At 43.0% G+C, this 25,681-nt stretch overlaps 2 protein-coding genes across 4 annotated transcripts; both read left to right on the forward strand.

Annotated features, from left to right (window-relative positions):
* The first annotated feature begins 395 nt into the window (after positions 1 to 395).
* Positions 396 to 14,306, forward strand: LOC126981444 (uncharacterized). 3 transcript variants are annotated; one of them, XM_050832482.1, is made up of 11 exons: positions 396 to 513; positions 1,730 to 6,557; positions 6,934 to 7,108; positions 7,459 to 7,675; positions 8,703 to 8,858; positions 9,452 to 9,800; positions 10,009 to 10,172; positions 10,557 to 10,648; positions 11,575 to 11,740; positions 11,967 to 12,191; positions 13,395 to 14,306. In XM_050832482.1, exons 2-11 carry the CDS (start codon positions 1,739 to 1,741, stop codon positions 13,458 to 13,460), a joined length of 6,429 nt encoding a protein of 2,142 aa, XP_050688439.1. In that variant the 5' UTR covers positions 396 to 513; positions 1,730 to 1,738; the 3' UTR covers positions 13,461 to 14,306. The 3 variants fall into 3 exon arrangements, with proteins under 3 accessions (XP_050688439.1, XP_050688440.1, XP_050688441.1); XM_050832483.1 differs by lacking the exon at positions 1,730 to 6,557 and having other exon boundaries at positions 402 to 513; XM_050832484.1 differs by lacking the exons at positions 1,730 to 6,557; positions 6,934 to 7,108; positions 7,459 to 7,675 and having other exon boundaries at positions 425 to 513.
* A 951-nt stretch (positions 14,307 to 15,257) lies between these two features.
* On the forward strand, positions 15,258 to 22,178 carry LOC126981446 (tubulin beta chain-like). Its single transcript, XM_050832485.1, has 7 exons — positions 15,258 to 15,381; positions 18,026 to 18,134; positions 18,783 to 18,893; positions 19,597 to 19,841; positions 20,361 to 20,668; positions 21,013 to 21,319; positions 21,678 to 22,178. Exons 1-7 carry the CDS (start codon positions 15,325 to 15,327, stop codon positions 21,906 to 21,908), a joined length of 1,368 nt encoding a protein of 455 aa, XP_050688442.1. The 5' UTR covers positions 15,258 to 15,324; the 3' UTR covers positions 21,909 to 22,178.
* The last annotated feature ends 3,503 nt before the right edge of the window (positions 22,179 to 25,681 follow it).

Raw genomic sequence — 25,681 nt, forward strand, 5'->3', positions numbered from 1 at the left:
TAAATCACTCATGCCAACTGTACTTTTGTTGCGAGTACGGGAATCGTTGGCACGGGGAATAAAAACTTAATTTCTTGTCTGAAAGCATGCACTGGTGCACGGCTCACCTGTATACTTTCAACGCCAAAGCGATCCACCTACGTAAATTTGCCATGGTGCTGAACCAGTGTGCAAATACTGCGAGCAATGAGCCGCCATTTATTTGACATAAGCAGAGCTAGGCTTTCTTTCCTTCAAAATAATATACATACTACAACGCGTTAACAAAGTGTATCTTCACTCTAAATAGACATGTTATATCTGCAGTTTACACACTTTTAGCCTTTCCCCTTGACTCTTATCCCACACACTTTGCTTTCCGAGTCCCCCTTGCAGTAAAGTAGTACCGTTGCGAGCAGGGAGGGAGCCATCAAGGAGCGAGTCTCGGACACCTCCGCGCCGCGTCTCGAGACAGCGGTGTGACTCACAGGCCGGGGAAAGGTTAATTAAGGTGGACGCTGCTCAGAACTACAGGTAAGCTGCACCCTAACTTGCAGGCTAACGATGATTGATGCTCGAGCGCTGGCAGGAGTGAAAGAACCTTATTTTTAGCTGAGGGTTGGTCAAAGTTTACGAATGTGTGTTTTGATCCACTTTGGGCTGGCCGGAAGGGACATGACCTCCTTCCTACGCAGTTCTTGACCTTCTTCCCTCATTTCAATGTCCTAACACGCCAATTAAAGACCTAGCAGTTGATTAAGTAGGAAACGAGGTATGGAAGGGTGCATACAGTAAATCTCAACCGAGACATTTCACCAAGCCGCCACCTATGCAGTTCTTGACATGCTTCCCTCTTTTCAATGCCCTAATACGCCAATTAAAAACCTTTTGCAGTTGGTTAAGTAGAATATGAGAAATGGAAGGATGAATAAAGGGAATTTCCAGCAAGACGTAGTTTACCAAGTCAATGTTCTGGCAATATGGCAGTCAACAAGACCAGCATCCCATAGGACAGGTGGTCACTCAAAACCTGTAATTAGGGCCAGGTAGAGAAGACCAGTGAGTACAGGGCAGGATCACCACCTTATCATTGAGCGAAAATGGGATACTTCATCAGTAACACACCACTCCATGTTGTAATACTAATGTTGAGTGTACTAATGGAGGGGTGCAGCAACCCTTTCAAAGAGCCTCCTGTGCCCTCAGTTTCCATCTTTTTGCCTCAATTAAGTAACACCAGAAAGTAGAAGAGGCATTGAATATCTTTTTTTTATCTCCCAGTAAGGTGTACTCTATATGGGGAATGAGGGAGTGGTGCAAGCCTATCAAAGACCCTTCTGTGTCCTCACTTTCTATCTATTTTTTGTCTCAAGTAACACCAGAGAATAGGTTTAAGGATAGAAAGGTCAGATAATGAGTAGATAGGTCTTTTGAGCAGCCATGTGTCCTCCTGTACTTCTAGGTTAGTGGAATACATATTATAACCCGTCCGCTGCGATTGGCAAGGATTTGGCTTTCACTGGTAACCTGGTAACATATACTCCCAGGTCTTTCTCTGCCTCTGTGGTGGATAGCGGAATGTTTCCCTTGTGATATTGGTATGCTGGATATCCCCTCCCAAGGTACATGACTTTATTTATGATATATAGGACTTGAAAATGGGGTGAGTTTTCGACGCCAAAAAATACAATAAATGACATTCATAGACCCTGAGTATAAGTTATGTAACAACTAAGGCTTTGGTTTTCAGGTACCAAGAATGCCTAAGGCTGTAAGGAAGACCAAGGGCAGTGTGGGGGTGGACCGAGGTAACCCCCTGAGTGCCCAGGGTGCGGAGAGTGGGCATGGTTGTGGGCCCTCAGCAGCTGACAGGGTGTGGGCAGGGAGGAAAGGCCATACACACAGCTCAGGGGCTAAGCTGGGAGAGTGCATGGGCAGGGAGGTAACTGAGTGCCCACTGGGTGAAGGGACGGCTGAAAATGAGGTGATGGGCTGTGAGGGCCAGACAGTGTTATTGCAGGACCAGGCCAGACTGAGGAGACTGGCCAGTAATTCTTCTGTACTTGCTGGAGTTGCAGCACAGCCCTGCAGAGGTCACAAGAGGAACTGTGACCTCCCCCCGAGCGTTGCTGTGCTTCAAGAGGACTCGGATCGTCAGAAGAGCTGCGATCACCTTTTCCAGAATGTTGATATGTTGCACGAAGACTCAGATTACCTCAGAAGCTGCGATCACCTCCTCCAGAATAATAATATATTTTACGAAGACCTCAATCTCCAAGTTTATCCCTTCCAGAGTGGCTGTCAGGATGTGAGGGTGACGTGGGCTATGCCTGTAGCTAGTGATTGGGGCATCACTGTGCCCTGCAACATCCTTCCCAAAAAAAGGAACCTTAAAACTCTCCTCAGCACCAAACCTGCTCCTTTTGCTTTTCCAAGCACTGCACAGTATAATTCATTGTGTGTGGAGGCCTCCCCACTGTCCAAGAAACAGAAACACCTTAGAAAGCATTTCGAAGGGGGAGCAAACACTCCTCCAGAGCTGCTTAAAGACTATCCATCATTTACAAGCAGCAGCAGCAACAAGCAAAGAATGAGGGGTGAGGCAGCAACAACAGGTAACATAGATAATTACCCAAGTGCCATCATGTTAGAAGAGACTCCCACAGTGATGCATTATCAAGGAAGAGCAAATACTCCTCAGAAGCTTTTTAAAAAATATCCTTCATGTTCAGGAAGCAACAGCAGCCAGCAAGGGGTGAGAGGTGAGGCAGAAGCGATGGGTAGCAAGGATAAGTGCCAAAGGGTTGTTATGTTAGAGGAGACTCCCACGATGCTACTGTCTATTTGTAAGGAGCAGCACAGTCAGGTGCATGTCATCAGGTATGCTGTGGATCAACAGGGCAACAGCCACCAGCAAGGGCAACATGGCCAGAACTTGTGCACTGATGCAAACAAAGTCCATCAGAGCAAAGGAAGTCACTCTAGTGATGAGGCTTCCCCTTCACAGGCAACATCTCTGCAGAACACTTTTGTCTGCCTCAGTGATCAGACGTACAGCATAACGCCAGGAGAGGTGAACTACATTATTGACGCTGCTTTGCCTCCACTACCATCATTTGGGGAGAGGAAGTTGAACTCTCAAGAGAAAGACAGTAACATGCCAAAACCTGGAAGTTCGTCAGGAACATCAGGTGGAGTTGGTGGAGGTCCCTCGATGCTGCCTGTGTCTACTCCTTGTACTGTGCCCTTTACAACCATAAGCTCTTATTATACGGGCGACACAGAAGCTATGATCCTCCTCCGAAATTCTGCATTCGATTCATTCTTGGAGGCAGGAAAGGGCAGAACAAAACCTCCCTCAACCCTCCTATCCTCTCATTGTGGAGGGATGCCTGAGAGAAACATGGCTAATGGGTCATATCTTTCAAGCCAGAATACAAGAGTCCTGAACGAATGTCAAGTGGTTACCCAGCCAGCCCAGGTACAACGTGTTGGAGGTGGTGGTCAGTCAGTTTTCAGCAGCTCACTTGTTCCTCAGCTTCACTCACGAGTAACAACAGCACCAGCGGCAGCCTCCCACTCACTGAACAGTCAGGTGGTGTGGACAGCCCAAGACCCAAAGTTCTCCGTGCCATTGATCATCCCGCCAGAAAGGGAGGACAAGAGCTGCCACGTGAACCCTCAGCCAGGGGACAGATGGCGTGGCCTCAACTCAGTGTCACCATACAATGATGAAGATTCTGCAAGCTTCCATCAAGATATAAACTTTTCAGCCCGCATGGTGGAGGAGTATAAAAGAAAAGAAAGCCTTAAAACCGAATCAAATTTAATAATGCCTGGTGACAGTGCAAGAGATTCAGTATGGTTTTCTGATGGCAGGAGCACACTGAAGACAAGTGCAAATAGAAGCATTTTAGGAGAATATTCCACTGATATCAATTTAAGTAACGGCAGAACGTATTCCACTACCGACAGCCAGACTCAAGCCCATGTTGAGGCCAGACCACTTCTTGGTGAGGGAGACAGCCTTGCAATGCCCTCCACCTTCACTGACTTCTTGATTGATTCAGAGGAGGATGACATGAATGCTTACACACAGCCAGATGAAGCTTGCAAGATGCTGCCATATTATGAAGTAAGTGGCGTTGATGAAAAGGATGTTGTAGCAAAAGAAAGGGCACAAGGATGCACTGTGGACACGGACAATGAGGTAAAAGTAGCCCCGGTTACCTCTGCTAATATTTCTGCCAAAACTCCGTGGCTTGATGACAACATGAATGCTGGTGACTTCAATGACCTGCTTGACTCGCTGCTCGGTGATTTAGAGGGCGAAAAGGTAGTTGATTGTGCAGCAGACTTTGCTGACGGTGTTTCAAGTAACTCTGTAGATCCCTCCACTAGTAATACGGAAGAAGCAAGAGAGGATAAACCACTGGAAAAGTCACAAGAGCACATTTTGAAAAACACAAGTGGAAGTGATTACAGTGTGGACATCAATAAAGGTGAACACCTCCCCAGACCTCTATTGCTCAAGGTTCTAGAGAAAGACCTAAGTAAGGATGTTGCTCTTCTCGTGCCTGTGACCAGCCTCTCGCACCTACACAAGACCAGTCCCAACACCCAACAGTCTCATTGCAAAACGTTAAACACCAATACTAATGCAAAAATTCCCCAGACAGTTTCTTTCAGGACAGTACCATCACTGAGTGGGTGTGGTATTGTCCATTTGACAACACAAAATGCTCAGATAAAGCCGACCCTTGTTAACTGCCTGAACAAAGGCAAGCAAACAGAAACAAAGGGAGAGGCTCTCAGATATGCAAGAGAACTTTCTAAGAACACTTCAAATTATTCTGGTCAAAAGAAGTGTGAATTGCCTTCAAATTATTCAACATCTGGGATGCAGCCAGGCTCTCAAAATGTTGCATACTGTAGTGTAAATGAGAATACAAAGCTGACCTTACCTATTGGAGAAACTGGAATTAGCATAAATATACCAAAATATGCTTCCGTTAATGTGAAGTCCTTCTTAACTTCGGAGAGCCCCAAAGACAACCCGCCACATAGCCAGCCTGTGAGTGCCAAGCAGTGGTGGCCAGAGTTCAATAGCAGCTCAGTGGTGAAGATTGCTCCCGCATTTCTCGCCACTGCTGCTTCACTCAAAGTCGGACATTCACCCCAAATCAACAGTAAATCTCGACAGCAAAGTGGAAAAAAAATACTCCTCTCCCAGACCGTCACTAGAGTTGTCAGTGCATCTGCTCAAACAGATCTCATAAAGCTCCAGCCCGCCATGTCACCAGTGCTCGTGACTCCAGTAAGTAAGGAATCATTAGTGCCATGTGTTGTGCCTCAGGGCGCCTTGACACACACCAGCAGTGAATCAGCAGTGACTGGTCTGGGCGCCCTCCTTTGCAAGAAAACAGCAACACAGTATTATCTCCGTAGTGCAGCTTATCCCCACATCAGCACCAGTGAAATGGTTAAACTTGTCCCCCATCCTGAAACAAGTTCCCCTCTCTGCCCATCAACCAAGGTGGAGCAACCGGTCATAATACAGATCAAGTCCTGCACAAAAAGCAGCATTGATACAGCCACAGCCACAAAGGAAACAAGATCCCACAAACGAGAGAACATGAACGAAACTGGTGAAAATTTACAAAGACAAATAGTGAAGAAAAAATCATACCCTGATTCATTTGAGTCAAGGAAGGAGCTCATGCAGGATTTAAAAGAGTTGCTTCCAGAGTTCTCAGATTCTGTTCTCAATATGCTACATCTGCCCCCCAAGGCCATCCATCGAGGTTACTTCAGCGCGAGTGAACAGAAACTCCTCAAAACCCAGGCACTCGGGATTCACCTGGACATATACCACAAGGCCAAGGATTCTTCATGCTCCCTCGATGGCTGTACAACCTGCGCTGTCATCAGGCAAAGACGCATCCTAACATGGGGAGAGCAGGACTTAAAGCACTACAGCAAAAAGAATAAAGGACGAACCGTGAGAAAGCAGCCAAAGGGGAAAAAGAGAGAAGGAAGCTTGAGGTACGACACTGAGGATGAAGATGATCTGTATTTCAGGTCTCCATCCCAAGCACCTTTGAAGGGAGAGTTTACTAAATCAAAAGATAATTATTTAGGTGCTCATTGCAAAAGGGCTAAAGAAAATATCAAGAAGGAAAGTGTCCAGAAGTCACCTTTTCTACTTCGGGGAAAGAGCAGGGCATGGGGAAGAGGCAAAGTAAAGCGTTCCAGCTCAGATACTGACCTGTTGCACCTCATCAAGAAGGAAGCTGCAAAAGGGGACAAGAATGGTTGTTTTGATGACTTACACCTCATTGCTCACCCAGGACTTCAAAGCTCACATGGCCACAGGCTGTACTCATCACCCCAGGGCTCCAGTACCTCACCTTTCCACAGTTTGTCATCAACACCCTCTAAGGGGAAGGAGTCTCCCTGTAGAAGAGAAACCACCCCAAGAACAAAGTCTCACATGTACAACCTTAGAAGTGACCACTGGGCCTCGGTCTGCAGGACAGCTGCTGCCAATTTGAGACTGAAGAAAGAACTAATGAGAGGTAATGACTATTCTCTGTTTGCATGTAAAAGAAAATTAATCTGAATATTGCCTCCAGCTGTAATGATCTCTTACTCTAGTTGTTAACCCATCTGCTGCGATTAGCATGGATTTGGCTTTCATTGGTAGCACTAGCCTGGTAACATATTCCCCGGTCTTTCTCTGCCTCTGTGGTGGATAGTGGAGTGTTTCTCATGTGGTATTGGTTTGCAGGATATCCCCTCCCAAGGTGCATGACTTTACATTTTTTTTTTGAATTGTAGCAGCCACTTTTGTTCCTTTCCTGTAGCTTGGTGATGTCTTCTTGTAGGAAATCCGCAGTCAGGGGGTTAATGGATTACCTCAAATTCATTACTGCTATTTCCTTTTTTGAGCAGGCCATGTGCCATACACGGAACATCAGAACGCAGGGGAGAGCAGGGCATCATGCAGGGGGCCCCATCCTGAACATTTGATCATTGACATCTCTTCCATCACCATTGGAACAGTCCACACTCTTGCTGAGGAAGGACCTCTCAGCTGGCCAAAACTGCATGTTGACTTCTCTTACAGGTATTTCATTGATTGTTTGCACAGATTAGGTACTCTCAATGCATTCTTTTACTTTGTATGTCAGAATATATATGTAATGTAGATTCATGTCATACTAGTGTGTCTACAGCATTATCTTTCAAATGGTTTGCATACACATTGGTTCTTTCAAGAAGGTTGTTCTGTGGAAAACAAATGCAGAGCAGAAACTGACAGCAGCCATTATGGACCTTGCCCAGAATCTTTTTTCATTAATACGAAAATTCTCATTACGTGTAGTCTCAGTGTTTTTTCCATGTTAATATTTATCAGTACATGTGCATGTGTAAAAAGTATTACTTAAATGTAGAAAACCTTCTTGTTGTTCTCAGAAAGTTGACATATGTATTCCATGTGATGAAGAAGAAGAATGGAAACAAATTGGATGTGTCACTTAGGACAATGGGAGAAAGTGGAGAAACGTCAGTTATGAAACAAGATGATCACGAACCAGCCTCATGTGGACAAAATAAAACTCTGGCTCAGACTTTCTTTGTTGTTGATGTGCCCTTCACCTGCCTGAGGGCCCTGAACATCACCTCCAATAAAGTAAGACCACACTTTGTATTTATGCTTCATTGAACGTAGCAATATGAGTGAGGCAGCAAAAGTTGGAATATGAAAGTGGTTATTAATTATAGTTTAAAACATAGTGTATATAGGCCCTTGAAAGGATAGGTAGGGGGTACATGCCTATTGATTATATATATATTTTTTTATTTATTTATTTATATATTTTTTTTTTACCTGTTCGCCTATAGTGCCAATAGGCTTTCTTAAGGGCCCTGGTTGTCGGCCCAAGCCCGTCATGGCGCAGGCAATTTTTATAGTGGCGCCCTTTATTCTTGGCTCATGCTGCCTCCCGGAACTCATTCTTGATTCACTAGGACGGTTTCTTCTGGAGTCCAGGGTGATGGGTGGTCTTCAGGACAGCATGTGGGTAGTCTTATGCCACTTGGCAGTGACTGAAAAATCCCAGATGGTGACGTGAGGATTCGAACCCGCGTCGTCCAGCACAGGCGTACGCTCTGGCACTCTGGCCATGCAGTGGAGGACTTTCTAAGCAAAAATTTGGTGGGGGCAGCACTGAATCAGTTTCCTTGGTGTTAAAGAGACAGAAATGCGTTGTCTCTCATTTGCCTCTCTAAAAGGCCTGTGAGGCAAAATACAGTTTCAATACTTATGAGCAGGTTCCCCTGTTTTCTGCCCCTACATGAGGAAACAACACAGAAATGGATGCACTGCTAGCCACCAGTGTCATGAAGTATTTCCACTTCTTAAAGCACATGATCTGTTGTTCTGTTCAGGAGAATAAGTCTCTCTCCTAATAATCTGCCTTGGGTTCAAATCCAGCCCCCCAAGATGAGAAGTGGGCTTGTCTGGTGTCCATCCAAAGGGTTCCCCAAGGCTTAAGGCCTTTTACAGTCTTTATGCACGTCTCAGATCACGAGAAATATACTACTCATACCTGCCTGGTTGTTTTAAATCTTTATACACATAGTATTAATCAATTCAAAAAAAGGTTGATGACATGAATGCATGACGAATCTCCAGCTTATTGTCACACCTCATGCAGGTCATGGTGCTGGTGGACACTCTGCCTGGTGCCTGTCTGATGAGCTGGAGTGAAGAAGGTTGGACCAGCCTGCCTTGGAGCCACCCTGTCGGCCTTGCCTGCCATGCCCGCCTCACCCTCTTCAGAGCCCTGCTGGCTGTGTCTCCCATGCACCAGGTAAGAAGGGACAACACTCACAGGTGGAGAAGTTTCCCTGTAGTTCACATGCTGTTAAGTGGAAGTTGTATGCAGTGGCCTTTTTTTTTTTTTTTTTTTTTTTGTGTGTGTGTGTGTGTGTGTGTGTGGGGGGGGGGGGGGAAGCTTTTTTGGTGTGGTGGAAGGGGAACTGAAGTCATGTTAAAAAAAAGGATAAAAATGTCTAAAAAATCACAGAATGGGCTGCATGAAAGCTAAAGCATGTTTGGAGGGGGTATGTTCCCTCCAAAGCCACCTCTTGGTGCTGCCACTTACTGCGTGAAGTAGCCTGCCATTGTTATCATGCAGAAACCAGGGGCACCCTTGAGTCTGTTAAAAGAACTGAATATAAAGAAGGTATACTTAATTATTAAATATTTCTCTTGAAATCAGGCTCTGCACACAGCTTCTGAGCAAACAGTTTGGTGGTTACTTTCAATGTTTGCCTCTCACGTATCTTTCCTTCGTGGTCATTGTGAAATATGAACAGGATAAATATTGATTGAACTAAGGAAATGTTACTGGTTTTGGAATGTTAGGAATGTGCAAGATCTTTTTTCTCCTGCCATTGTCAGTTGTGTCTCCAAGATGGGAAGGACCAGGCCATGCAGGAGAGCCTGTCTCGGTTCTCGCCGTGGTTCAAGCAGACACTGTCTCGACCTTTTCCTGTCCAAAGTGAATTTGCTCCCTCCTGGGCCCTCCCCTTCCCTGCCATTCCTGCTGATCTCTCCTCCACAACATGTACAGTTTCTTCATCCTCCTTGTCACCTCCCTCATCCTCTTTATCCTCCATAACATCTCTGTCTCCCTTTCTAAGTTCTACATTTGAGGATGCTGTCCCTCAATATACAGCATTCAGCACCCTTCCTGGTGTGTCTGCTCCGAACAGTAATTCACCCAATCCTCAGTCTACACCTTCTTCAGGTAGGTCACATGAGATTATATATATAGTATTTGTGTTTGCATTTAAAATATATATATATATATATATATATATATATATATATATATATATATATATATATAGATATATATATATATATATATATATATATATATATATATATATATATATATATATATATATATATATTGTGTGTGTGTGTGTGTGATAGTTATTTGTCATCTGTAGAAGTGCAGGGAGGAGCTCAGCACGTTCAGAAGCCTAAAGGCCGAGTACACTCAGAACAGACCACAAAGCCTGGGCTCACTGATGCTGGGCCTGCCGCTGCTTTGCCTGCCGTTTCATCTGAGCCGTACATCGTGTCATCTGTGAGGGCAGTCCTGCAGGCACAGGTAAGTCATGTGCTTACTTTGTGAAGTTTAGAAATTGTGACTTGAAATATGTGTATATACAGCTTTGTGGTTCATGTGTGCTCTTTATTGCAGTTTTTGGTAAATCAATTGCATTACTTTCAATATTTGAATCATTCCTTAACCTCAAATTATGGAACATAATTGTGTAGTATTCTATGTTGTATAGTTAATTCTATAAAACTATATTTTATTATTCATATCTAAAAAATTCTATTCTTTAAGCATTTTAGCATAACTTTTTTATTTGATGAAAATGTAAACATCCATATACTTTGGTTATGTTTTTCCTTTTCTCTGTTAATATGCATAAACTGTATTTTCCTCCACCTTGCATTCTTTATTCCCACTGATATGTGCTCTTAGGGGTTCACGCATGTCCTGCCTACCAAGCAACCCTTGCAGTACCCTCCCAACCTGTGTCTGGAGAAGGGTTGCTCCTGCAGAGGAATGTGCCGGTAAGGCTTGGAGGTTATTCATAAAGAAGTGGTCCATGGCAGGCCCTTCTTTTGTAACATTTAGCATGATCAGAACCACAAATGTTGATACTAGTGTTAATCATCATCATCATCATCATCTCATTGACACCTGCTCCTAGGAGCTCCCACTAGGGGATGGCCACGGCAGAAGAGTTTCCATCTTTCTCTATTCATACACTCCCTCCTTGTTTGCTCAAAGTTTCTCAAGGATCTTTCACCCCTCTCTCTAACATACTCCTGCACTCTACCCTGCACCTGTTAATGCATTAAGAAATATTCATTCATGGTCATAATGTTAATAGTATAACCTTGCTCTCATACACCTCCTAAAAAAACTCATCCTCTTTGATTTTTACCACATGTCCAGGCCATCTCCCACGTCCAACACTTCACCTTCCCCTGTGGATATGACTGACCTACATTAATTAAATTTTACTCCCAACAGGTCACTTCTGCTTTCCCTCCCACACTCTCATTCACCATGGACTCAAAATGCCTCTTGCATACCTCTTTTATCTCCTCTTTCCTTCTTACAAACAGCCCAATGCTCCTCTATTCTTCAAGTTTTCCAAGATCATTTTTGCATTGGCTCCCACAGGTCCTTTCCTCCCCACCTCTCTGCCACACAGTCCCAACACCTATCTTTCCTCTCATGTGTTAGCTATAGTTAACATATGAGAGGAAGATAAGGGTTGGGACTTTGTGGCAGAGGGGAGGGGAGGAAGGACCAGCAGAAGCGAATGCAAAAACGATCTCGCCAACCTGGTTTCACTATATCATCTTATCACCTTTACTGTAAAAAAAAAATTACATCTTGGAAAATAAATAAGTTGGACTGTCTTTCTTTGTTATTGAGAGCACCTTTTTTTTTATTTATTTATTTATTTTTTTTTTTTTACCATCAGAACAATGGAGTGTCCGTGTGCCCGTGCTGGTGTTCTGTGTCACCCCAACCAGTCATGTTGCTGCGAGAATTGTGACAACCCTCTCAACGTCCTTCATGTGATGGGCATTGACGTGCAGGCAGCCCGTCAGGATGAGTGCCTGATGCAAAACCTCTATAACTATAATGTGAGTGTAACCAGTGTAAGCAGATTGAGGGTCTTGAGTTAAAGATTTGTGGTGTGTATGAGTCATTATTACTATTAGATTCATTGTATATTTATGTATGTTTTCAAAAAAATCAGTTTTTTTGTTTTATTTAGTTTTATCATATTTATGTGTCTGAAGATCACTAATCTGTTTCATAAATCCCTTATCTCTCACACACTACACATACTGATGTCTTAACCTGCAGGTGGGTGGGTTGTGCTCCGTGCTTGTGTCCCGTGTGAGGCTGCCATGCTGTGGGGCCTCGCCAGAGCTGCTGAAGGTCATCCCAGGCACTGTGACATGTTCCTGGTGTGCAGCGCCCGTCAGCTACTCTTGGTGCAGCCACTACGTCCACCTGCAGACTCTGTGTCCCCGCAGTCACTGTATGGAGTGTTTCCGCTGCAAGCCTGTCATGAACACACACTGCCAGGTGGGTGGGTCACTATTAAATTAAGTTACCTTTTTACCGCATGTTTGGCAATGCCTGGGTTAGTCATTGGGCAGGGAGGGAGGCATGAGGCTGTGATATGAACACACTGCCAGGTGGTCAGGTCACTGCTAAGCTGTCTTTGTGCTTCCTGCATGTTTCCTCAAAGTTATGGTCAGTCATGAGGCAGTTAGGGAAGAATGAAGCATCACCTGCAGTTACTGCTGTAATATGAACACTGCCAGTGGGATAGGTTACTGCTGGTTTGCCCTTGTGGTTTGTGCCTTCTGCATGTGTTGTTGGGACAATTATTGTGTGTAGCCATCTAAAGGAGTGTGAAGTGACCCCAGCAGCCACATTCTCCCAAGTTGATAGTCACTTAAAGTCTGCCCTTGTGCTCTGTCTTTGAATGTGTAGTTGGGACAGTCATTGCTGCTATGTTGGTAGGGAAAATGATGTGTCCATGCAGTCAATGTATGGAATATTGCCACTGCACAGCCTATCAAGAGCACACACTCCCATGTTGATAAGTCTCTGCTGGTCTAGAGTATTTGCATGTAGCTGGAACAGCTTTTCTAGCAGATAAGTAAGGAAGCGCTGAGGTGTAGCTTCTGTGGTATACATCTTCTCAACATAGATGGGGTCACTGTTGTATATTAGCCTCCTCCACTATGATCTGTTAGGTACTATATGTTTATTGATGTTTTTGTCTCATGAATACACAATCCATCCACCTTTTCCTCAGTCTCCCTCTCTTCCTCCTACCCTGTACTTCCATTCTCATTACTTGCCTTTTTTCATAGTCCTCCTCTCTTCTCGTGTCCATACCTTTCCCTTAGCATTCATGGTCACTAAAAGTAGGACATGTTGGTGTGTATATTTTTCTTGTTTGATTATGATGTATATATGTTTTTGTATAAGTCATTGTTAATTTATTACTATTTCTTTATTTGCTTATTATATGGATTGATATGTTTATTGTTGAGAGGAGTGTTGTGATGGATGATTACTGAGTTAAGTTTATGTTGCTGGTATTGAGTTCATTAATGTTTGATGTATATAAATGGCAGTACATACCTACAATTAGGTGTGGTGTCCAGCACTAAGTAGTTCTTTGGAAGAATTGGCTTTCAAGAAATAAGTAACATGATTATTTTTATTAAGTTTTTCTGGTTTATTTTATTGCTATTTTTCCCCCTCCCACAGACGTGTCATGTGTGCACCAAGACCCATGAGGGGAAGTGTGCGGAGTGTGGCCTAAACAAGTTCTGAAAGTAGAAAGTTCATACCTTTGAATGTTAACATGAAGTGTAGTATACTGTATGTGTTTCAGTTTATTCCTAACAAGTTATTTTAAACAGCTTAACTTAATATGCTGCATAATCATATATATTTGAATTAATTTTCCATGCACATATATGAAAATATTGAAAAAAAATGTAACCTGTTATAAACTTTTTTTGTAAAGAGTGTTGCAATAATGCTTCAAACAAGTGTTGAATTATGAATTGAATTATGAATGAACTTCCAAGAGCATAAATATTTTTCACCAAAGGATGTGATTTAATCTAGCAGAACAGACAACTATCTCATACAGTATTAATTAAGTGTCCTTAATAATATTCTTACCAATATTCATCTCAGAACACCATAAATTAGTTTGCATATTATATCATACCATAATTTCAATGTCAGGAAATTGATTTTTTTTCTTTACTTATTTGGTTCATTACTTTTTTAGCAACAATTGGCAGCTGATTCATTGATACCTCAGTTCACCTGTGTTGTCCATGAACAGTCCCTAAGTTCAATAAAATTTATAATTATAAGTGTTGCCATTTTGTATGCATCAGTTAAATTAGTTTTTTGATCAGGAAAAGATAATATGGAGTATGAAAATTAAATATAATTATTGTTTGTTTACATATTTAGATTTTTTTTCAATATATTTAATTTTATTTTGATTATTTTATTTTTGTACCTAAGCTCATTTTTCCATGTTTCCTTCTGAAATGAGTACTAAATGGAATGTTAGGTACAGATTGGTGATCCTACCCCAATATGGAGCAAGTGGGTAATATATCACAGAGCACATTACAATTTGAGGGGTGAGGCAGAGGTGGAGGGGAGGGTGAGGCAGGAGTGGAGGAGAGGGTGGGTGGGTAAGGCCTTGATTGCACCCAGCCCCCTCCCCCTCCCCACCCCTTCCCTTCCTCCACCTCTACCTTGACGCCGGCACAGTTATTCCCTAGATTCAGCAAACACACACACACACACACACACACACACACACACGTTTTCCCCCTGCTTGTAATTATCTTGTTTGTTCCTTTGAGTAAAGATAAGTTCAGAATATATATATTTTTCTTATTCACTCATTCAATCACTTTTTCAATCAACGTATTTTTACAGCTTTAAAGAGGCCAGTATAAAAATGCCAGTAAACTTAAGCTTGAAACTTCTTTTCTTTTGGGATCTTTTTAGTTTTATCAATAACAAAAAGAGAATTGGGTCACTGTATCAATAGGTGAGTGAATCATGAGGTCAATTGAACGTGTGTGAGGAATTTATACTGCATGTCTAGTGTGTGTGTGTGTGTGTGTGTGTGTTTTTCTCACCCATTTGTATTGTTACCGAATTTAGTCAAGGTCGCATATTCCTTATTTTGACTAATATTGCCATACAAGTCCTTCAACCTATGTCTATACTTTTGACAACGATTTCATTTGATAAAGCATTCTTATACATCAATTGCTTCGTGTGTGTGTGTGTGTGTGTGTGTGTGTGTGTGTGTGTGTCGTAGTAGTAGTGCTTAAGATATAGGTGATAGAGGTGGATGATGGCATTTTTTTTCGTCCACTATCAAACTTAATCAATTGGAAGGTGGTGTGTGTGTGTGTGTGTGTGTGTCACGTAGTAGTAGTAGTAGTAATGAGGGAAGGTGTTGGTGGGGTTGTTATTATCTATTCTTGTTTATCCATTATTAAATAGACAGGTGGAAGGAGGGGGAGGTGGGGGTAGGGGTGGTGTGTGTGTGTGTGTGTGTGTGTGGCGCCGGGCTGCAGTGGGTGGTGGGAGCCATTCCCCGCGGCGCCACCACACAGGACCCACCACCACACATCACCTCGCGTCCACCATGCGGGAAATAGTCCACATACAGGTCGGCCAGTGCGGGAATCAGATCGGATCAAAGGTACAACATGAAAGCGTTTGGAGTAAGCCTCGCGCAATGATATACGCTCTTTGTGGTTTATCTCGTTCTAAAGTCACTTATTAGAAAAAGAAAACAAAATAATTACATACGAGATTTGACGGTAGTTAAGATTACTGATAGTTTGAAGTCTCTCAAGGATACGTACGCAGTTCAGACTTATACATTTGTTAATTTCACTTTATTTTACAATGGAAAGATAAATTGTTAAATACTCCGAAGGTTTATGAATTGCAAATGTTAATATCTCGCCGTTGCTGATGTTTTCTAGATCAAATAGATTGGAAAAAGTAAATGAAACGTGCAGTCGACGGAATAGATTTTCCTTGCGTCATAAGGGATTTGGGTTAATGAGGTGTGTGAGTGTGTGTGAAATATATATAAAAAAAATGGTTCTCAGATTACGTCGCCTAAAGCGCTCATCAAGATTATATGTACACAGACAGTCGCAAAACATGTGCATGTGTATTTAAGCGAGACCGTGACGCCGCACTACATACGTACAATATACAGTCATGTGAGTCGGTGTCTTTCATATAGATCAATGTAGCGAGTGGACACTTGCGAACAATATAATGTGAAGTGGACAACGCGTTAAAAAATAATCGGTGAAGTTACCCAACAACAAAAGGATGAGAGAGGGAAATAAAGGAAAATGAGAAAACAGAAGAAAGAGAGCGATTAACAGTAGTAATTTGAAGAAGGAGAAAGCGTAGAATTAGAAAGCCAGTCAAGGAAATTAAAAGAAAGTGGATGAAAGAGAAGAAACATGGCAAAATGAAGACTCGGCATAGAAGGAAGGGGACTAAGGAAGAGGAAAGAGGGAGATAACATAAATAAGAACAGGATGAAAAGAAAGAAGGGAAGAGCGAAGCGTAACCACGAAGAGGAGGAAGAAGGGGGAGGGCACCGCATAGCCATCCACGGTTACCAAAACAGACTTTCTCAGGTGGCGTGGCAGGGCGCGCGGCGGTGCTTCGGGGCGGCGTGTGGCATGCGTGTGGTCAGTGACTGGGCCCGTGTGTGCACAGAAGTAGGGGAGAGGAAGGGGAGGACAGGGCAGAGGAAAGTGAAGAGGGTGGCATTACATACATCCTTCATAACCAAATTAACCATACTCCATAATCGTAAAAGAAAGGAGGGGTAGGGGACGGGGCTAGCGTTACATACATCCTTCATAACCAAATTAACCATACTCCATAATCGTAAAAGAAAGGAGGGGTAGGGGACGGGGCTGGCGTTACATACATCCTTCATAACCAAATTAACCATACTCCATAATCGTAAAAGAAAGGAGGGGTAGGGGACGGGGCTAGCGTTACATACATCCTTCATAACCAAATTAACCATACCCCATAATCGTAAAAGAAAGGAGGGTAGGGTTACATACATCCTTCATAACCAAATTAACCATACCCCATAATCGTAAAAGAAAGGAGGGGCAGGGGAAGGGGCTGGCGTTACATACATCCTTCATAACCAAATTAACCATACTCCATAATCGTAAAAGAAAGGAGGGGTAGGGGAAGGGGCTGGCTTTACATACATCGATCGTTCATAACCATAGATGAATGATGGGAAGGATGGGAAGGGGCTGGAATGATGTGATTTATCCCTCAGACGCTTCCACCTCTCGCATCAATTATATTCTAAGGCCTAGAAATAAATTTATCTGGTTTCAATGTTTTTTTTTCTTAGGTTCATGGTACAGAAGAGTCAGACTACCTCCAGGGTCATGAAACTACCCCTGGAAATGCCCACAACTCCTACGAAAGCCTTGTCAAATGTGTGTGATTGGGCGCCGAAATATCGAAGAATATGGCCTCCTCTCCTCTGAAATTTGAAAAGATAACTATATTAATGGTTTGGGTACAGCAATGTCACAGCAAATACTTATGCTAAACACGTTGATGCGAAGTAAGCGTAATTGATGGGCATTAGTGTGTGTAAGAATTAGAAAAAAATATTGTTATCACTATGTTCATATATTTTACGGTTTCTGACAAGGAGTATGGAAGTTTTTGCCTCTGTGGATCAAAGGACAAGAATATCAATTAAAGAATATCGGGAATAGTGAAGGAAGCATACAAGGGCCTAATTAAAACGTAAAAAAAAAAAAGATAAATAAAAGCTATTTTAGGTCCACTGTCGCCATACATATCATATCATATCACTGAATTAAACGAAAGAAGAAATAAGAAAAAAAAGCGAGATATATAAATAGGAACAATGGTGTCACTTTACGCATAATATAGTTTTAGGGAATGTGTGTGTGTGTGTGTAGGTTGGCCCAGATAGGAAGCGCACACACACACACACACACACGTATGCAGCAGGGGGGTAGGAAACCATGGAGAAAACAACACACACACATACACTCATAGCCAGAGAACACTTATCGACTTGTATGTGCGCGCGCGCCAGAGAGAGAGAGAGAGAGAGAGAGAGAGAAGTGTGTGTCTGTGTGTGTGTTTACATGACGTGCTGGCTGGCTGGCTGGCGGTTGGGGGGATGCGCGGGGGAGCTAGGACAAGAAGGGAACGTGGAACAACCCCCCTCTTTCATTTATTTGCCTTTCCCCCCTCTCATCCTCTCTCTCTCTCTCTCTCTCTCTCTCTCTCTGCAGTTCTGGGAGGTGATAAGCGACGAGCATGGAATAGCGCCAGACGGATCGTATCAAGGATCTCATGAACTTCAGTTGGAGAGGATCAATGTATACTACGGAGAGGCACAGGGTGGGTGGCGGCGGGCTGGCGTGTGTTTGTACTCTCTCTCTCTCTCTCTCTCTCTCTCTCTCTCTCTCTCTCTCTCTCTTTGAATGTGTGTATATCTAGTGGAGGTATTGATTATTCTGCCTGTTTTCTGCTAGTTCCTCTCTCTCTCTCTCTCTCTCTCTCTCTCTCTCTCTCTCTCTCTCTCTCTCTCTCACGCACCCAGACCACACTGCCGGGAATTTATAACATCGCACTCCACTTTTCGTTTTTCTTTTGTTTTAAAATTTACCCTTTCGAAATCGTAACCCACAAACGATATGTACAAACAAATATACTAAACAAACAAACAATGCATCACCAGAACAGTGTGTAATTTTACCGCATGTTTGTTTTTCATTCTCTCTCTCTCTCTCTCTCTCTCTCTCTCTCTCTCTCTCTCTCTCTCTCTCTCTCTCTCTCCCCTGTTTATTTGGGATATGAATGATTATGATGGTGATTACATGAATTAGTATTAAATATGTATATAATTATAACGTAACTATTCTAATACATGATACCGATAACAATAATAATAATAGTAATAATAATAATAATAATAATAATAATAATGCGATCTTGACGGCGACGATGACGGTGGTGGCGGCGGCGGCGGTGATGGCGTGGAGGCAGCCGGAAAATACGTGCCGCGGGCCGTGTTGGTGGACCTGGAGCCCGGCACAATGGACTCCATCAGGTCCTCCACCTACGGACAGTTCTTCAAGCCCTACAACTTCTGCTACGGTGCGTTGGAGTGCGTGAGGAAGGAGGGGGATGGGGGGGGGGTGCGTAGGGTAAGTGGGCAGGTGTGTGTGTGGGCGGAGGGTGAAGAGAGTGGAAGGGGGGGCAGCTGTTTGTTTGCGTGTGGGTGTGTGGGGGCAGGTGTGTGTGTTGGGGGTAAGAGGTGGGGAGAGATGTCCGGGGGAGTACAAATGTGTGTGTGTGTGTGTGTGTGTGTGTGTGTGTGTGTGTGTGTGTGTGTTGTATACTGAATTAAAGTTAGTCTCGTGTTATCCTGTCCCCCACATATAGATTTTTTATCCAGCTTAGCTTAAAGTTGTGGCTGTTCCTTGTCCGCACCGCCTCGTCAAACCAGTTCATTCCAAACATCAGTCTATTTATATATGGGACACAATTTACTGACACCATTACCACATATAATCTTTAAAGTATAATCATAACCTCTTGTTCTTTCATTCTCTCTAAGCACAAAATATCCCTGTCCACCTTTTATTTGGTCTCCTCTTTCTCTTCCTTCTTCCAGCTTTGTCAGTTTAAATCTATCGAATGTATCTCTACTTCATGCGACATTATGGGGGGGTAGGGGGATAGAGTGGAATGAAACATGTGTGTGTGTCTGTGTGTGTGTGTGTGGGTGTTGGTGGGTGGGTGTGTTCAAAGGAAAAATAGAACTCGTATAATACAGCGTCCTCTTATCCTCATACAGGCCAGAGTGGGGCGGGGAACAACTGGGCGAAGGGGCATTACACAGAGGGCGCCGAGCTGGTGGACACCGTGATTGATGTGGTGCGGAAGGAGGCGGAGGAGACGGACTGCCTTCAGGGGTTCCAGCTGAAGCACTCACTGGGGGGCGGCACCGGCTCGGGCATGGGCACGCTTCTCATCTCCAAGATTCGTGAGGAGTACCCAGACAGAATCATGAACACCTTTTCCGTCATGCCCAGCCCAAAGGTGAGCCCTGTGTGTTGAGTGTTTGTATTAGAACGTTTAAGGGTATGAGGAAACGCAAGGTGATGTAAAGGACAAAGAGAAAGGTTTTGTGTTGCGGGGAAGGTGAAAGACAAGAAGGAAGGTTATGAGGGGAAAGCAAGGAAGGTAAATAAAGGGATAGGGAAGGGAAGGGAAAACAGGAAAAAATGAAGGTAGGGAAAACAGGGGATGGTAAAGGAAGGGCAAACAGGGAGAGGCAAAGGAAGGGAAAACAAGGAAAGGTAAATGAAGGGAAAGCAGGAAAGGGAAAGGGAAAGGAAGTGAAAGCAGGGTAATGTAAATGAAGGGAAAGGAAAAGGAAGGGAAAGCAGGGAAAGGTAATGGAAGAAAGGCAGGATAGGTAAAGGAAGGTTATGAGGTAAAGCAGAATAAAGTATCGTTTAAGGAGGAAGGGTTTTTGCTATATAAAAAAAGGAAGACATCACCTGTATCACCTTTCTTCCTCCTCCTCCTCCTCCTGCCCTCCTCGCCGTCCTGCAGGTATCAGACACAGTGGTGGAGCCGTACAACGCAACGCTTTCCGTGCACCAGCTGGTCGAGAACACGGACGAGACTTACTGCATCGACAACGAGGCTCTCTACGACATCTGCTTCAGGACCTTGAAACTCGCCACCCCGACCTACGGCGACCTCAACCACCTGGTGTCCCTCACGGTCTCCGGCATCACTACCTGTCTGAGGTTTCCCGGCCAGCTGAATGCCGACCTAAGGAAGCTGGCGGTGAACATGGTACCCTTCCCCAGGCTTCATTTCTTCATGCCTGGCTTTGCGCCGCTCACAGCCCGCGGGTACGTGTCTAGTGAATCTTTCAAGGTCAATCGATGGTATAGAGAAGTTACTTAACTTGGTAGCTGCGGGGATCATGTTTCTTAAAGGCCCCTCTAAGCGAGAAAAAGGAGAAAAAATCATCATTCACGCAAACCATTTGATAATAATATATATCAACGCATTTGTGATCAGTTTATGCATCGTCTGTTTTTTGGGGGTTTATTTCATGGCAAAAATTTAGCCCGTTGCTGGTACACGGTAAAGCCACAAATTTGGCCCGTCGCTGCTACCGGGTTAATGTAGTCAACAACAACAACAATAGAGATAATAATAATAATAATAACAATATTAATCTATCTGTCAGCAACCAGCAGTTCCTGAATCTCACCGTGCCGGAGCTGGCCACGCAGATGTTCGACGCTCGTAACATGATGGCCGCGTGTAACCCCAACAACGGCCGCTACCTCACCATCGCCGCCGTGTTCCGTGGCCGCATGTCCATGAAGGAGGTGGACGAGCAGATGCTGAAGATGCAGAACAAGAACTCGTCCGCCTTCGTCGAGTGGATCCCCAACAACGTGAAGACCGCCGTGTGTGACATTCCCCCGCGCGGCCTCAAGATGTCGGGGACTTTCATTGGGAACTCTACGGCTGTTCAGGAGCTCTTCAAGGTAGGCTACAGTTCCACCCGAAATTGACCTCTTTTTTTGGCCGCTATTCTTTACTTTCTTTTAAAGGCGCAGTGCTAGCGGGCTTTTTGTTTTGATTTATTTTTTTGCCTTAGAGCTGCTTCCTTTACTGTAAAAAAAAATTGTGCAAAGAATTGTATCTCCCGTTTTATGCTATTCAAATTTCTGTGTTTTAAAGAACGCAACCTCTTTTTTTTTATATGCCAAGGCCTATTTAACAGTTTTCCCTTTCTTTTCATTCCCTCAAGATGATTTACGACCTCGTTTAATTCTCATCTCATCTTTTCATCCTCATTTTTAAGTATTTCAGTCATTTTATCTAATCCTTTATATCCTACAGCGCATTTCGGAACAGTTCACGGCCATGTTCAAGCGCAAGGCCTTCCTCCACTGGTACACGGGCGAGGGCATGGACGAGATGGAGTTCACGGAGGCGGAGAGCAACATGAACGACCTGGTGAGCGAGTATCAGCAGTACCAGGAGGCCGGGGTAGACAACGATGAGGACGAAGATGAGAACCAGGATAACTACTACGACGAGGAGGGCAGCGCGGAGTACGATAACTATTAATGATGTAAGAGAATAATATGGCAGCCACGAAGAGTTTTTTACGTTGATGGAAAATAAAATTAAAAGCACGATGAGAGAGAGAGAGAGAGAGAGAGAGAGAGAGAGAGAGAGAGAGAGAGAGAGAGAGAGAGAGACCCCATTTAGCCCAAAGATCACCTGAGAACAATCATCACCTTATTTTCCTCACCTGAATCACTCTGCTCACCCGCGTTTGTTACCTTGGCATCTTGAAAGAGTTATATTCGAGAGAAAAATAAATTACTTTCCATGTCTTGTTTGTTCTTTGTCCACACTGTACATTTAAAAAGGAGGAAAGCATAGATGATACTATTTATGGGTGCAAGACAACCCTGGGGAGGAGGAGTTCAAAGAAGAGAGAACCTCATACAGATGGCATCCCAAGAGGTCTTTGTGGTTATATAGTAACGAACAATAGTAGTAGTAGTAGTAGAAGTAGAAGACGTAGTGGTTGTTGCAAAAGGAAGTTATAAGGACTCAGTAAGAAACTTCATATAAATACAGGTGACGTATCAATGGCTATCACTCACCGCTCACAGCCGAGAGATCCCGGCTTCGATTCTCGGGCAGTGAAAACGGATGCGCAGTGTTCTTTCATCCTCACTCCTGTCCACCAGTGTCAATCGGGGCAGTGTTCGGCATCGCTGGGAGTGCGCCTGACGCGGTAATTCGGTGATTCATAGCGTAGCAGTTAGCACGCTCGGCCAACAGGCAAGAGATCCCGGGTCCGATGCCCAACCCAAGTGGGGACGGATGGGCAATCTCCTGACACCTGTGCCCGTGTCCACCCAGCAGTGAAACGGTACCATTGGGCCTGAGGCATTCAGACCCTGGAAACATGCGCGTACAGCCCAGTCCAGAGGAAGTTCCAAGTAGGTGCATGAATTACACACACGTGAGCTCCCGCGAGAGAGAGAGAGAGAGAGAGAGAGAGAGAGAGAGAGAGAGAGAGAGAGAGAGAAAATCTCTCTCTCTCTCTCTCTCTCTCTCTCTCTCTCTCTCCTTAGATTAGACAGTGTTCCTTTGTTTCGTTTTATTTTTGTGTACTTCATTCAAACAGAGGTTGCAACGGCCGCATTGCACACACACACACACACACACACACACACACACACACACACACACCAGACATAATATATATATATATATATATATATATATATATATATATATATATATATATATATATATATATATATTTATATTCTTTTATATTCATGCGAATAGCACTATGTAATGGTAATCATCATCATCATCCTGTATTTTTCGATAAACGGATATTGGCCTCTCATGCGTTTCCATTTGTTTATGTTTGGCTCTGTTTTCTAATTTCGATGTAAACTTTGATTTGAATAATTTCATCACACTATACAGCTGGCGAAAGACCTCCCCTTGGGTCTTTTATATATTAGTTAGTTGCTTCCCAGTGTGTCACTCCTTTCTTCCATCTGTTCCCTGTATCTTGTACTGTCCTGACTAATGACATTTCTTGACATTTTTCTCTTCCTATTTACATTTGCCGTTCTATTATTCCTTATAGCGATTCCCTGCACTGATCACTTCATTTTCCTTTGGACATCAACAAAGCAAATAAACGAGAGAGAGAGAGAGAGAGAGAGAGAGAGAGAGAGAGAGAGAGAGAGAGAGAGAGAGAGAGAGAGAGTCCCTTTCAAACAGGAGTTAAAAGGAGAGCGCGGTTATTTTTTTTCCGTGTACCTTCGTCCCTTTGTTTACTCAACTTGCTTTATGTAGTCAGTGGTTCCGAAACGTTCCCAGAGAGAGAGAGAGAGAGAGAGAGAGAGAGAGAGAGAGAGAGAGAGAGAGAACGCAATTAACATGTCTCTCGTAATTGTCTTTATGCAGTCCATCTACACTTCTTCCTCGATCTCCCTCTCTTCCTTCTTTTCACCCTGCACTTCCATTATCATTACTTGTCTTCCTATATGCTCTTCATATCTTCTCATCAATTGTCCATACCATCTCAATCTTGCTTAATTCTTTGCCTTTCTTCTACGTTTTCATAACTTTAAACTTTCCCGGATGTAAGCGTTTCTTATTCCACCCTCTCTAGTCCACCCACACATCCATGTCATCGTTTTGATCTATGTTACAACCACCCTGTATAAATGTTTAGATAAGGGCGGTCGAGGGCGAAACAATAGCATACATGTGACAGGAGGGCCGAACATGTACCTGCCGCCAATAGCTAGGCCTATACTGATCAATAAAATAAGATTGATCGTTATCCTTAGCCTCAGTGACACACATACCGTGGGGAAAATAAGTAAGGCATCGCGCTAAATACATTCTTCCCCTATCATTGTATCTTTTTAGTTTCCTGGTGCTACTTCCACATGTATCCTTATAGTTGCATAATCACACTCTGTACTGGCTGGGGGTTGGGATGGAATGCTCGTCCCTTCTCCTTTGTTGTTTACTTGCAACAATAAACTATCAATCAATCAATCATTCCTTCACGTTTTGGCTGTCCATTTTCCGTAATAAGAGTAGCTAAATAAAGTATTGCTGCTGCATCCTATTTCATGTGAGGAGGCTTAGAAGAAATAAAGAGGCAGTGATAACAGATAATATTCTAAATACTTTTTTGTGATTATTTGAAAGCTTACTGTCCCTTTGCTGTAAGAGTGAAGCTAATCTTTGTAGCCTATTATATGTGTTGAGTTTTGTCTACCATTCGATTTTCGTTTTTTGTGGCTAGTGTTGCTGAGAGGATGAGTAAAGGTGCTTCAGGGTAGACGGGACTACAACTATATTTACTACTACTACTACTACTACTACTACTACTACTACTACTACTACTACTACTACTACTACTACTACTACTACTACTACTACTACTACTACTACTACTACTACTACTACTACTACTACTACTACTACTACTACTACTACTACTACTACTACTACTACTATTACTACTACTATCATTCCGCCACTTAAGCGAGTATAGTTATAAGTAGGTAGTTAATTGGTTAGTTTAATAGATTGTCAAACAGTCCTAGTCAATTATATAGCATGGTTAGATTGTCAGATGGTTAGTTAATATAGAAGTTAGTTAGACAGGTAAGTAGGTAGCCAATAGGTAGTTATAATTTATAGTTTCATAGTTAGTTTTATAGGTAGTCAAACAGCTATAGTTAGAGTTAGCTAGTTAAATAGTTAGTGGATCATTCTTTTTCAGTATTTTGTGTTGTTATATACGTGTGGTTGTTCTGGGGCTCACGCCGCCTGCCTGCCCGTGGATGGTGTGTGGTAGGGGGTGGCGTAACATATTTATTTTGCTGTTATGTAGCCATTGATATCAGTGTTCTGTTTATATATTATTCGTTTTGATGTTCTTTTTTTTATAATATCCTTTTTTGTCTTATTTATATTTTCTCTTTTTTCTGTGTTTTTTTTTATATCATCCATTTTGTGAAGTGTTCCGTTTTAGTCTGGATGAGTCACTTTCTTCTATAGAAGACTCACCCAGAGTTTTATTGATGCTGATGTTAGGGGCGAATAGTGGATGATGTGTGTTTGTATTTTTTATTTAATTTTACTCTATTTTACTTATTTATTTACTTTATTATTTATTTGTTTGTTTGTTTATATATATATATATATATATATATATATATATATATATATATATATATATATATATATATATATATATATATTTTTTTTTATTAATTTTATTTGTTTTTTATTTGTTTTTTTTTTCTTTTTTCAGCTGGAGGAAAGAGCAAATA

Source organism: Eriocheir sinensis, chromosome 48 (assembly GCF_024679095.1).
Source record: "Eriocheir sinensis breed Jianghai 21 chromosome 48, ASM2467909v1, whole genome shotgun sequence".
Lineage (NCBI taxonomy): Eukaryota > Metazoa > Arthropoda > Malacostraca > Decapoda > Varunidae > Eriocheir > Eriocheir sinensis.

Excerpts from the sequence above, each read along its gene's own strand:
- LOC126981446 (XM_050832485.1), top strand. The coding sequence starts at position 15,325 with ATGCGGGAAATAGTCCACATACAGGTCGGCCAGTGCGGGAATCAGATC. Across the intron at positions 18,135-18,782 it reads ATACTACGGAGAGGCACAGG|CCGGAAAATACGTGCCGCGG; the intron begins GTGGGTGGCGGC and ends GCGTGGAGGCAG. Across the intron at positions 19,842-20,360 it reads CCGTCATGCCCAGCCCAAAG|GTATCAGACACAGTGGTGGA; the intron begins GTGAGCCCTGTG and ends GCCGTCCTGCAG.
- LOC126981444 (XM_050832482.1), top strand. The coding sequence starts at position 1,739 with ATGCCTAAGGCTGTAAGGAAGACCAAGGGCAGTGTGGGGGTGGACCGA. Across the intron at positions 8,859-9,451 it reads CTGTGTCTCCCATGCACCAG|TTGTGTCTCCAAGATGGGAA; the intron begins GTAAGAAGGGAC and ends TGCCATTGTCAG. Across the intron at positions 9,801-10,008 it reads TCAGTCTACACCTTCTTCAG|AAGTGCAGGGAGGAGCTCAG; the intron begins GTAGGTCACATG and ends TGTCATCTGTAG.